Source organism: Mastigoproctus giganteus, chromosome 12 (genome assembly GCF_048544385.1).
Source record: "Mastigoproctus giganteus isolate SK-2022 chromosome 12, ASM4854438v1, whole genome shotgun sequence".
Lineage (NCBI taxonomy): Eukaryota > Metazoa > Arthropoda > Arachnida > Uropygi > Thelyphonidae > Mastigoproctus > Mastigoproctus giganteus.
In genome coordinates this window covers 82,646,491-82,661,007 of record NC_143586.1, presented here as the reverse complement: position 1 = coordinate 82,661,007, position 14,517 = coordinate 82,646,491, and the positions used below count along the sequence as shown (strand labels likewise).

At 35.4% G+C, this 14,517-nt stretch overlaps 1 protein-coding gene across 1 annotated transcript in view; it reads right to left on the bottom strand.

The window, feature by feature from the left end:
• Positions 1–14,517, bottom strand: part of pum (pumilio) — a 415,697-nt gene that overhangs the window by 115,925 nt on the left and 285,255 nt on the right. Inside the window, exon 11 of the mRNA XM_090386283.1 lies at positions 780–1,073. Within this exon, the coding sequence (XP_090242409.1) occupies positions 780–1,073 (294 nt within the window). The remainder of the gene's footprint in view (positions 1–779; positions 1,074–14,517) is intronic.

Here is a 14,517-nt window from a genome sequence, read left to right as displayed (position 1 = left end):
GTCATGGAACAACAGTTCCTTTAAGTTGTGGAATGTGCATGTGCTACTTTAAACAGAGCAGCATTCCGCATTTTTTTAAAGGAATAATTGTAGTAACATGGGGTGAACCGATGGAGATTGCCATTAATAAGTTTATCACCAATAACAGCAGATCCAGTGACTCTAAGGCAATGAAAGTGAGGGGGTTCCACAATCAAATATAACTTTGATTGTGCAATGGAATACAACCAAGTTTTACCAGATTCCTAATAAACATAGAGGTGACCACTACACATGCAGCCATCTTAGTTGAAAAAAATCACACATTGGCCTGAACAGACAGTTCAGAACATATTTGTTGCCAGATCGTATTGTTCACAGTGAAATAAACTACAGCTGCTCGAGAAACCTCCAAAAATATTTCCAATAAGTTCATTTCAATGTTTTCTCTAGATTTCAATGTAATTTTACAGATGTATATAAAAAAAAACGTTAATCATGCCTTATAAATGCAATACTTATTGCATTGTATTTATAAGGCATGATCCCAGCACAGAAAAGGTAACCACTTATAGATTTTGGAATGACAACGACCAAATCATGAATTAAAATTCTATTAAATATTATTGGTAATTTTAAGATGTCAACACTTCACAGAACTCAAATAAATTAATAAACAATTACCTTTATGTTTATTCAAGAAAAAAAATTCACCAAACAAACGATAAATTCCTAATGCATTCATCTGAATACAGATGCATTAAATTATACATTATTTTAGCACAAAGTGCAAAACATACCAGTTCCTAAACTCCCTAGTGCTGACGTACCAATTGGCCCAAATCCACTACCTCCATAACTCATGGTACCTTGAGCCTGGCCTGGCCCAATACCTAGTCCAGATGTAAAACCTAGCTGGCTTCCACTATTGCCAGAAAACCCAATTCCTGATGTTACAGTATTATAGCCCATGCTGGAGTTAGGAGTGGTATTAGTGGCATTAGAAGCATTCGTAGAAAACAAACTGGCAGTTTGGTTTTGAACTTGTTGACCTTGTGACCCTAGTAGACGAAGGCCTCCATTGTTCATGTTCCCTACAAAATAAAACCACTGGTTTCAACCTAAATTGATTTTAAATATTGTGGAAATAACAATCCTTAAATAAAATTTTTAATAATATCACATAAAGAGAAAATTAGGAACAAATCAGAAGAATGTTTTAATTTTAAAAGAAGCTGTTGTAATATAGTAATTTTGTTTAAACTTTAAATTGGTAATACACAACAACAAAACTCACTGTTAACTGCTCTGGCCATAGTGGCCATATAAAGTATAAATGTAAATTTATTTTTTTACAACAGTGAATATCATGGTCCCCATCCCCAAAATAAGCATCTTCTGTTCTGTGCTCAAACCTTTGTTTCCGTCTACTCCAGAGTAATGAATACATGTATATGAATACACAGAAAAATGGTATGAAATTTAAACTACTGTACTCTGAATTTCCATTATGATGTTTCATATGGTGCTATTTTTTCTTAATGTTCATTTCTTCTGACTTCATAGTTAATCCCCTGATGTGGCATACTTTTTGAACCTGTAAGTGCTCCCATTTAAAACACTTTCCTATTGCTTTTTTTTTTTTTTTTTTTTAAATCCCATCAAGAAATAGAGAACCAATTTTTTAAAATTCTTTTTAAAAAGAAACAATAGAAATAAAATTCTAGTGATTATTTTTATTACTGATAATGTACCGGGGGGGGGGGGGGGGGGTACATTATCAGTAATTAAAGATCAGTAATCAATTAAAGATTATAATGATTTATGCACCAACATCGAGCCATGATGATGAAGAGGCTGAAGAAATGTATACCGAAATTGAGTCTTCTAGATGAGCAGAAAACCCACTACACTATTATTATGGGAGACTTCAATGCTAAGGTTGGAAAAAGACAAAACAGTGCAGAAAGGGGAACAATAGAAAATTTTGGAATTGGTGAAAGAAATGAACGAGGTGAAAGACTTGTGGAATTTGCAGAATCTCAAGGATTGTCAGTAATGAACACTTTTTTCAAGAAAAGGGTGAACAGAAAATGGACATGGAAGAGTCCAAATGGATTAACTACTAATGAAATCGACTTCATCCTCACTAACAGAAGATATATTATGAATGATGTTACCGTCCTGAATAAGGTAAATGTTGGAAGTGATCACAGAATGGTAAGATGTACACTTGATATATATGTAGGAAAGGAAAGGAATAAACTAAATAGTAAATAATACAAAAGTCTTTGAGATAACAGAAGAGGAGAAAAAGCAGTATGTACTGGAACTTAAGAAAAAGTTTGAGCTTCTGCAGACTGCTCAGGACCAAGATATCGATGATGAATATTACAACTTTCTGAAAGTGATAAAGCCCAAGAAACCTATAGGGAAAAAGAAATCCAAAGAAGAAAAAATTAGTCAAGAAACACTTGTCATGATGAACCGAAGACGACAAATGAAAAGCAAGAAAAACACTGACAGGGAGAAAATTGAGTATACTGAGTTATGCAAATCCATTAGAAAGAGACTCAGAGAGGACACAAGAAGATTTAACACAAGAAGCATTAAGGGAAAACAAAGGAATTAAATCAGCAGCCATGAGCAGTAATACAGAAAGACAAATGATACTGAAACTGAAGAATAGCGATGGTGTACTTATAAACAGCAGAGAAGGCATAATTCAAATAGCAGAAGACTACTATAGAGAATTATACAAGGAGCAGGGGAATGATGCCAGCAGTGGGGAAGATGGATTGCAAAGTAGCAACACATACGACATACCCAATATTCTTCCTGATGAGATAGAACATGCATTGAAGAAAATGAAGAATCGGAAAGCCCCGGGGGAAGATGAAGTTACTGTAGAGTTGTTAAAATTGGGAGGAAGAGACATAACACAAAAACTAGCAAGGCTCTTCACAAAGTGCATTAGAAAAGGTGTGACACCTAAGCAGTAGAATAATGCAATCATAGTTTTGCTGCATAAGAAAGGAGACAAATCAGAAATTGGAAATTATAGACCAATTAGCTTGTTATCCCACATCTACAAGTTGTTCACAAGGGTCATTACTAACAGATTAGAAAGAATACTTGATGAGAATCAACCGAAAGAGCAAGCTGGCTTTAGGACAGGATTCTCAACTATGGATCACCTTCATGTAATATCACAGCTAATGGAGAAAGCAAATGAATATAAAACACCATTATGCCTGGCATTTTTGGACTCAATACAGCATAAGGCAATGTTTTGGGCACTGGAAAGACAAGGCATTGATAACCAATATATTATGATTTTGAAGAAAATATATGAGAGTGCTACCTCCTTTATTAGACTAGACAAAGACAGTAGGAAATTTAAAATTGAGAAACGAGTTCGACAAGGAGACACAATATCTCCGAAGCTGTTTACTGCTGCCCTTGAGGAAGCTTTCAGAAGATTAGACTGGTCGCAGAGATGAGTCAATGTGAATGGAGAGTACCTAAACCATTTACGATTTGCAGATGACATTGTGGTCATTAGCCACGATCCCAATGAATTAGAGTAAAATCTTAATCAGTTATGCACAGCTAGTAAGGATTTTGGACTAAAGATGAATATGGCTAAAACAAAAGTAATGATGAACAAGTATGCCACAGAAAGGGAAATAATGATTGAAGGAGATGTAATTGAAAAGGTGGAGTCATATACTTATCTGGGACAAGTCATTAGCTGTAATAATGATAAATGGCTGGAAGTTAAGAGAAGAATAAATTTTGGATGGATAGCATTCAGGAAATATAGTCACATACTGAAGAGCAATATCCCAGTTTGTCTGAAACGTAAAATAATGAACCAATGTATACTCCCCACCATGACTTATGGAAGTGAAACTTGGGCACTCACCAAAAGAATGGAAGAGAAGCTGAGAACTACACAGCAAAGAATGGAACGAATCATATTGGGAATCAGACTGTTAGTTAGTTAGTTATTTGGTTTTTAGGAGCATTAGCAACTAAGGCCATATTGCTCCGCGATATGCAGTGGTCATTCCCTGACCTTTCCACATCCTCCGTATTTGGTGGTGACGGGCTTGAACCCTGGTCTAATCGAGAAGCATGTGCTACGCACTGCTGCTCCTTCCCACCTGGCTACGGAGGCACCATCAGACTGTTAGATAAGAAGAAAAACACATGGATTAGGCAACAAACTCAAGTAAAGGACATTCTTATCAAAACTAAAGAACTAAAATGGTCCTGGGCAGGACAAATAGCTCGAAGACATGACAGATGGACTAAGAAAATAACAGAATGGTATCCAAGAGGAGCTAGAAGAAAACCTGGAAGACAAAAAGGCGGAGATGGATAGATGAAATTCATGAGTTTTTTTGTGTAGTAAATGGATGGCCAGTGCTCAAAACAGAAGGCACTGGAAAGTTGCTGGAGAAGCCTTCATCCTGCAGTGGATTGAAAATGCCTGATGATGATGATGGGGGGTGGGGGGGGGATTTAGTTTGCGGACTGGTGCAAGATCTAATCTTAATTGTCACTACCTGAATCTTCTGTGGATTTCTCCTTTCTGAAATACTCGCCCTCGAACTTTACACACTTTCACCACCATCATAACCATGCATTAAATCAGGGGTGGCCAACCTGTGGCGCTTTGGAAGATTACAAGTGGCGCATTTCATCATAAAATTTCTCAAGTACCCAAAGCCCATATTGGCGATTCTTTGGTTCTATTTCCTTTCATTTCAGGTCCTTCCGCATATGGCTTAAGACACTCACCACCTTCTTTCCACTTACACGCACATAAACGTGTCAATTCCCCCAATTTAGCAAAAGAAATAAATTAAATAGTCTCCAAAAAAAAATGCATTTCTGAATTTTGACCTTAAGTGATCTATGGCTATGAAAATATATCGAGCACCTAGTCGTCCATTCTTTTGTGCGGCCGTTGCCTCTGGCGCCTGACTCTATGCACAAGTGAGAAAATAAATGCAATATGTGACTTTTTTCAGGGGACTGAGAATATACAAATAGATCCTTTGTCGGAAGTCTTTCAAGTTAAAAGGAAACAATGAAATGATAAATTTGAGGTATTTTCATCTACGAGAAATTTCCATCAATCGCATTTTGCCAACTCAAGAAACAGGAGGGGGGAGCTCCCCCCCTAGGATGTGGAAAATGAACTACATTATGAAACCTTATTATTAGATAACAACTGGCTATTTGATTTGGCATTTTTAGTTGATGTTACTAGTCATCTCAAATGATCTAAATTCGAAACTACAAGACATGAATAAATTATTTCTAGCTTGGTAAATAGCATCGATTCATTTAAAATGAAATTAAAACTGTTCATCTCTCAGTTAGAAAATCAGGATGTCAGTCAATTTCCACACTTGAAAGAGCAGAATGAATGTGCTGTGGATGATAGCAATTGGACCAAATATCTTGAAAAAATCAAGTTATTGCAAGTGTCATTTGAAATTCGTTTTCATGATTTGGCTAAAGAAGAAAACTACATGCTCGCATTTATAAACCCATTTTTACTTAGTGAACAAAACATAATTGAGATGCCTAGTAATATACAAATGGAACTTATTGATTTAAAAACAAATTCATTATTAAAAATGAAATTTGATGAGCTTTTTTCAGATCAAAATGCTTCTGACATGATTAATTTCTGGAATCCATTACCCTGTGAACATTTTCCAGAACTAAGAAAATTTGCAAAAAATTATATATGTCGTTTCGGAACGATACAGATGTGAACAAGCATTTTCATCCATGAAATTGATCAAAAGCAAAATGAAGTTGTGAATGACTGATTCAAATTTGAAGAATTCTCTGCTGCTCTCAGTAACAAATTTAACACTGAACATTGAAAGACTGGCGAAATTCCCCCCCTCTTTTCAATAATTTATTTCAAACCATACATTGCTATATAAATTATTTGAAAGGCATATAAGGTGGCTGAGTATTAATACTATTACAGCTCAATCTTACACAAACCTGCAGTGTACATTCCTGTTAGTCTTCCACCCCTGTTCAATACAATTTAAAATGATAAGATTTATCAGTTTGAGTTGTGATATCAATTATCTGAAAAATTTAGAAAGTAATTGATATTTTAAAATGCAAATGAGTGTGCTGAATCCCTAAAAGTAAAAAAAAAAAAAAAAAAAAAAAAAGAAAGCCACCTTATAATAGTGCTATATTATTTTCTCTAATAGTAAATATCATGCAACATACCCATAGGGAGAGTCAATGGGAGATAATGAAGGAATTCTTCCTTCTGTGCTCTCCCAAATGAAAACAATGACATAAATAAATAAAACTAAATTCTCTTTATATTACAGGACAGCCAAAGCAGATTACAGGAATTTGAAAGATACATAAACAAAAAAATTTAATAATAAAAAATTCTGCCATAGGGGCAGATTTATACTAATTTTCCCAACATTGGTTACATAACAGATAATGTAATATAATGCTAATTGTGAAACTTTTAAGTACTTCAACCTGTGCAGTGTGTAATCTGTCTTTAATTCTCTGACATATGCAGCTAATTGACATTTCATAATATTTCCTGTAGTATTTTTTAAATGATTGTAAAAACGGCTAACAGGTAAAGGCTGGCAATTAAAATATACATAGTTCTTTCTAATTTCAGTTCTTACTTAAAACATTTTTAACTGATTAAATTAATTAATTTATATTCATAGATCAAATATTAATAAACAATTAAGAAGAAATAAAATAAAAATAAATAAAAATACCCGAATTGCTATTATTATTACAAAATTAACTTTATGAAATCATTGGATGATTATTAAGCTATATTTATAAGAATGATCAATTACTCTAAGACTAAAGTTACTCCACAACTAAGGTCAGAGTTACGGTCTCCTGAAGTCAATAGTGTGTCAGGTATACTATGAAGTCTGGTTTTAGGGTGTTACAAAATCTGGGATTAAGGGAGCAGATATTCCAATCATAGGCATAGGTTCTAGGATATTGAGGGAGTAAGGGATTAGAGGTTAATTATCTCTCTGTATCTATCTTTGAGACCTTAATTGTGAGCTGGATTAAGAAGTATTTTACAAGGAATGGTGGAGGGTCCTTTATTATTATTAACATTTTTGAATCTATTACTAATATATTTTTATATTTCATTCTAAAACTCTGCTTCTTTTGAAAAAATATATATGGTTATTATCTATTTGCATCCCTTTATTTAGAAATATATTTTGATAGCATATATATTTGAAACCTAATGAAATGTCTGCATTTACTGTACTTATTGGTAGTTAAAAATTAGAAATTCCAATGGGCATGGGATCTCTAAGGATTATTTTCTGTTATTTTATTTTGTTCAATTTTTCTTGATTATTAAAATTTGACATATGAATTAATAATTGATCTAGTAATATTAACAATTTAAATATTAAAATTTAACACACTGTTAGGTAAACTCAAAATTTAACTAAAGAAATAACTCTGTACAATTTTAATTACAAACATGTTATATGTTTGCTGGATTTGCTGTCACTGAAGACGAGATACAACAGGAAGAACCATGAAATGCCTGAGAATTATCTGTATTCCTTTAAGAAATTAAAGACAGATTACACTCTACACAGGTTGAAGTGTAGAGCAGATACCACCACCCAAATGGTGCCATTTCAAGGCTTCTTGGCCTATGCACCTAAAGAAGAGGGGCCAAAAACTGTGCATTACCCATGCATAAACAAATTCCTTCATACTCTTAGGCATTTAGCAAAGAAATATCTTTTAAATTAAACCACACACACACACACAATCAGATATATCTCATTTTGTGGAGTTATACTTCATAACTGGGTTGTCACTATTGCAACAACAGGGTATATGCGCACCCAAAGGGGGGTGGGGAGCCTTGAAATGGTGCCGTTTGGGTGGTGGTATCCGTAAGAATAAGTAACAATAGTCTTCTCCATGGATGAATCCTTACTTATTCAAGGTAGTGCATTACCATGGTAACTTGTTGTTAAGGTATTCACAATATGAGATATAATTAAAACTACCTTGGTAGTAGAAATGATGTGTGTGCATTACCCATGCATGCATACACTCCTTTATGTCGAAATTGTTCCCTAAATTCAGCTCATGAGTAACTGTGTTAAAATAGCTTAAGTTAATTAAGCATGATTTACCCTTAAGGAAGCCATGTTGTGCATCCTTTAGAATGCTATATCTATCTAAATGTCCTTGGCTTACACTCTTAATCATTGCCTCTAAGATTTTTCCTACAACTGAAGTTAAAAGGTCTTAAAGGTTTTTATTATTCCCTGGTAGAGAGGCTGAATCAGTGGTGTGATATACGAAGGTAGAAAGTCTAATTCAACGTTTTTGAGAGTCAACTTTGGATGAGCTGAGCAGTTGTTCAAATCCAATGCAATTTTGCATCACTGCATTTACGTAGACCAGGCCCGGGCAAACTATGGCCCGCGGGCCACATGTGGTCCGCCGCACATTTTTGTGTGGCCCATGAGCTTTAATTGTATTTTCGAAAAAAAAGTTTACTTATTTTATGCCTTTTGAAAAATAAAAATAAATTTGTATATGTAACATATTATAGAATTTGTCAACTTGTAAATTGTTTTATCATCTCTATTGTTCAAATTGAGATAGAATTTGAAATGGAGCGAGCCAACAGGTGCTTTTATAACTGTATAATTTGTGATTAGAAACTAACTGTGCGAAACTACGGTAACAGACAATCGGTGATGATGACAACAGCTTTGCTGCGGTGGCGGAGTAATAGGATAGGACTGCTGACCGGTTGCAGTTCCAATCTGTTTTCTCTGACAGTCATCCTGCAGTTAGTCTTTTTGCATTATCTTCGGTTATCATCTTGGTGCCAGTAGCGATAAAAATAATATTTACGCCCTTTTAAAAATGAATAAAAAACAAAAAAATTCAACAAGAGCCTCGTGTCTTCAATGAAGAGTGGAACACAAAATATTTTTTTGCTAAAATAAATAACAAGCCTCTTTGTCTCATCTGCCGGGAAAGTGTCTCAGTGTTGAAAGAGTACAATATTAAAAGACATTTCACTACTAAACATTCCGAATATGGTGCCAATTTAACTCCGGAAGCGAGAAAGAAAACTGCTGATGGATTGATTCAAAATTTATCTAGACAACAAAATCTGTTTACGGGTAACTAAGGAACAAGAAGCTACTGTAGAGGCAAGTTTTGTTATTTCTCATATCATTGCAAAAAAGCAACGAGCCTTTTTCTAATGGAGACTATATTAAAGAATGTATGAATGTCCTGGCATTAAACAGAAATTTGAGAATATAAGTTTATCTCGGCGAACCGTAGTAAGAAGAATTGAATGTATCGATACAAATTTGAATGAGCAATTATTATCAGTATTAGAATTCATAACATGGTACTCGATAGCTCTCAATGAAAGTAATGACCAAAAGAATACTGCACAGTTATTAATTTTCATACGTGGATGTACCTCTAATTTTGAAATTATTGAAGAGCTTCTTTCAATGGAATCTCTTAAAGACCAAACAATGGGAGCTGATATATTTGAAAAATGCTTAACAACGTATAATTTACAGTTGAACAAAATGGAAGGCGCAACAACTGCCGTAGCACAAGTTTGACAGGTAAATATGTTGCAGCGTTAAAGAAAATTCAGGATAAAATTTGTGAAAATTATCCTGATTATAATTTAATTACAATTCATTGTATTATACATCAACAAGTATTATGTAAAAATGTATTAAAAGTTGAACATGTCACATCTTGTATTATTAAACTAGTAAATTTAATACGATCGAGGGGCCTGAAACAGACAATTCGTTAATTTTCTTCAAGATATTGAATCCAAGTACACAGATATCCCTTATCATTGCCAAATTCGATGGCTTAACTTAGGAAAAATTCTTCGGCGAGTATGGTATCTTAAAGATGACATTTTATTTTTAAAACCGAAAAATATTATGGACTTTCCCGAAATAACTGATAATAACTGTATTTGTGATTTTGCATTTACCCTGGACATCGGCACCTCCGTAGCCAGGTCAGCAGAAGGAGCAGTGCGTAGCACACACTTCTTGATTAGACCGGGGTTCAAGCCAGTGACCACCAAATACAGAGGATGCGGAAAGGTCAGGGAATGACCACCGCATATCCTAAGAGCAATATAGCCTTAGTTGCTAATGCTCCTAACAAACCTACCTACCCTGGACATCATGACACACTTAAATACTTTCAACACCGTGTTACATGGGAAAAATTTATACGCCCATGATATGGTAAAAAGTTTGAATGGATTTAAATTAAAACTCCAGTTGTTCCTTCGACATTTATTAATTAACAAGGTAGACCACTTTCCAACCATGAAGTTGCTGAAGATTCCAGAAAATAAATTTAAAAAATATTGTGAAATTATCAACGCTTTGAATGACGACTTTTCATGAAGATTTGGTGACTTCTGAAAAATTGAGACAAGTTTGGCAATAGTGCGCGACCCATTTTCAATAGAAATTGATAGTGCACCGAGTGAACTACAGCTTCAGATTATAGATTTGCAGTGTGATACCGACTTAAGGGACTTGCACTGTCAGGAGGAAATCTGTAAATTTGACAATACTCTTAATTCGGACAAATTCGACGAACTAATAAAGATTTTGCCCAAAAAATGTTCGTTATTTTTGGATCAACCTACATATGTGAACAAATATTTTCCATCATGAATCTAAATAAAAATTCTTTACGATCAAGCATCACCGATGAACATTTACAAGCAGTTTTAAAGAATCTCAACTACAAAATTAACACCCGAAATTAAAAAAAATGGTAAGTAAAAGATGTAAAACAGTTCCATTCATCTCATTAAATTCTTGGTTGTTAGAGAATAATTTTTTGTTATATTTCTTCTTCATGATAACAAATAATATATATCTAAAAATAGTATTTTACGTGCGGATCGACTTCTTTTTGAAATCTTATTTTGGCCCATCAGTCAAAAAGTTTGCCAAGGCCTGATGTAGACGGTAATTCGATGTCGGTATGGATAAATGTTGTGAGTTAACTGACTTTGAAAGAGGGATGATAGTGCACCCTATGCAGGGGCCATTCTTAGAACTGCTTTTAGGCAATACATAACAGTTCAAAGAATTAAAAGACCTGCATTTGATAGGATTGTGGAGATTCTGTTCTCACTGAAAACCAAGTGCCTAGTACTCAGAACTAAGGCTTGAGGTTATGTTCAATTGATGGACAAATAATAAAGTCATCTAAAATTCTTGTTAAGTTGCTAATATCTTTTTAAACTGTACATCATTATCATCACTAGAATAGGTGAATGTGCTAGGCACCTAAAATAAGAAGCACTACGAGGACAGCAGATCCAAAGCTTAATGGCTTCTCATTAGCTGGCAACTTGCTATTAGCAAATAGATTCCAAACTGTTAATATTGTATTCTAAGTAAATTCATCTATTGTGGTGATGCTATACAATTTAAAGGAGATTGTTTGCAACCTTAGCATAGCTGCAGATAAGAGTACTTGTCTCCAAGTTAAACATAAGCCCAAGCTTTAGCACTGGGTACTCACTATGGAGATTGATTCAGCCTTTTGATAACGATTTTAACAGTCCTTTAAAACTACGAAATTCTGTGCCGCCGCCACCAGTTGTGTTCTATTTGTTTTCTCTGCTCATGGACTATTACACGGCATCGTAATTTCCACTGAAGTAAAGCGCACTGCAAAACTGCCAAGTTGATCTTGTCCCATTCCTGCTGGCAGACTTTCCACAAACCTTCAACAGTTCTGGGGCAGTGGTTTCTGAGAGCTCTTTTCAAAAGTTTGAATGCTCAAACATCCATGGGTGCGGCATTAGGTGATTTAACAGGTATATCTTCAAACAGGATTGAACGAATACCTGTCAGCATTTCCATTCTCCGCAAAAAAACACAGGTGGAACATGGTGTGGCTGGATGCCTTATCCTGGTGTACCCAGACCTTTTCAGCATCAGAACTGTACAATGTGGGTATTTCACATTCAAACAACAGCTGTAGAACTTCAGTCTGGTAATACTCCGAGTTGAATTTCACATTTTTAGTGACTCTATGCAACTCAAATTTGTCCTTATAACAAAAACCGGCTACAACCATAAAACCTTGGCCAAAACTTTCCTTGCACTGATGCACCCATGTTGGAAAGGCCTTGTCACCCTGTGGACGGTAATAAATTGTCTGAATTTTGTTGCAATTGGAGTGGTATACCCATGCTTTGTCCAATGTTGCTACGAATTTCCAGCTTTCAGCTGGATATTTTTCGTAGAGTTTTCAAGCATTGACCCGCCACTCTGCAATGTACCTTGCTCCTAAGTGGTGTACACAGGCCTTTTCCTTCTTCTCCAGTTGCCAATTTTTGTTGAATCAACCATTTGTTGTTTCGTTGAATCAACAAATGGTTGACTGGGAGGTTCCCACACGTGATGCTGTAGTTCTTTGGGTTTTTGGATTTTTCACAAACAATGAGCGACTGCACTTTTGGTACTACCTCCCTCGTTCAACTTGGAGCAAGATGCAGTTTCTTCGGTGTTTTCCACCCACTTGCAGCAGCTTTGTGTAATTTTCCTTTGCCATTGTAGATACCAAACTTTGATACACTAAAATTTTTCAACTTGCACCTATCAATAATTTTTGCATAGCTGTACCCTTTTCGGAAAGCGCGGTTATGTAACCTTCCAACCATGGGTCCAATTTCTGAGGCATGTCGACATTAAAACAACTTGTACAACTGATGCATCTGTTCATAAGGTTTGGATAGCGCCTGCATGTAAAAATAATTTACATTGCTGCTGTATGTCACAAGTAGGATTAATGTCAAAATCGTTATCAAAAGGCTGAATCAACCCTCTGTACTTGGTTTTCAGAAAGAGCTGAAAGTTTCTCCACGATCAAAATCGAATACAGGTAAAGCATACCACACTAGTCATCCGTGAATCAGAAACAGGTATAATGGCAAATACATTCATGCTAGAAGCATATCAAAATATGTAGTACAATAGAACATCGGTTATCCAGAATAATTTGAAACGCTGATCTTTCTTCTTTTTTATTAACAGTAGTACAGTAAGCTCTGGCTATAGTGATCACGTTCACAAATTGAATTTTGATTATAATAAACAAAAGGTCAAGCTTACTACCTATTTATAACAGATTGTAAGAGAGAAATACGACTAGGCTAGCCGGGTGGGTAAAGTGCCTGCCTAGCAACGCAAAGGTTGCGGGTTCGAACCCCACCTCTGAATTGATTGACAAGGATCTCATCATATACTCCCTCCTATTCTGTCTGGCCACAATTGCAGACACATTCAAATTTAACCCTAACTGGTGACTTTTTTTTCAATATTGACTTGTGCTTAAGTAAGTCTGCAGATCTTCTACACTTACTGTCAGTAGTGCCAACGTGTACAACAACAACCTCATCATTTGTTCCATTAAAAAAAATTATATCTGCTTTACAATGTCATCAACCTTTGCCCCTGGCAGACATACCCTGATCCTGTTCCACCTATCCTTTTTGCACATTTTGTGAATAGCATCAAAAGTTAATGAAAATGGGAAATGTTGATCACAAAAAAGGGTATGGACATCCTAGCACAAGTGCTGAAGGCGAGGAAGAATTGCTAGGAACCTTTCCAAATTAATCAGAAACGCCTCCAGGGGGCTCAAGTACAAAAGTCCTACACAAACATTCAAAGCTCTATGCATAAAAGTGCAGCTTGTGAAGGCCTTGAAACATGAAGATAAACAGTGAAAATTTCCTTAAGCAGGTTGAGTTTTCTGCTGAGTTCACATTCCATATTTTGGGAATTGTGAATAGGCATAACGTTTGCATTTGGGGCTCAAAAAGCGCTCAAAATTCTATGAGATTTGGGACAGAGCAGCAAAAAGGTGAATAGTTCATGTGGACTTCTGTATCATTCTATAACTAGCCCTTTCTTTTTCATGAACCGGCTGTGAATGCAAATACTTACTTGGATGTGAATGAGATTTATGCCTTCCCACAACTGAAAGAACTTTAACCTAATGTTCTTGTTCCAGCAAGTTGCCATATTTCCACACTTGGCTTTGACAGCACAATTCAGTTGGTAAACATTTTCCAAGCCATTTGATTGGTAATGACGGTGCCATACCATAGCCAGCATCTTCACTGGACATAACAGCAATAAACCTTTTTTTGTGCGGCTATGAGAAAAATATTCTGTACAGAACAAAGGTACAATTTTGTGGAATTGCAAATGAGAAAATGCTACAGTGATCTGGCATGTTGGCACATATTTGTATGAAGACTGGGTATCAACTAGACACTATTCATGTTACAAAGGGGCCTTTATTTGGAAATTTATTTATATGATAAAAAAAACTTTTTCAATTGTTCACTCAATAGCTGTAAATTATTAACATTGCGCGAAGTATTCTTGCGACACC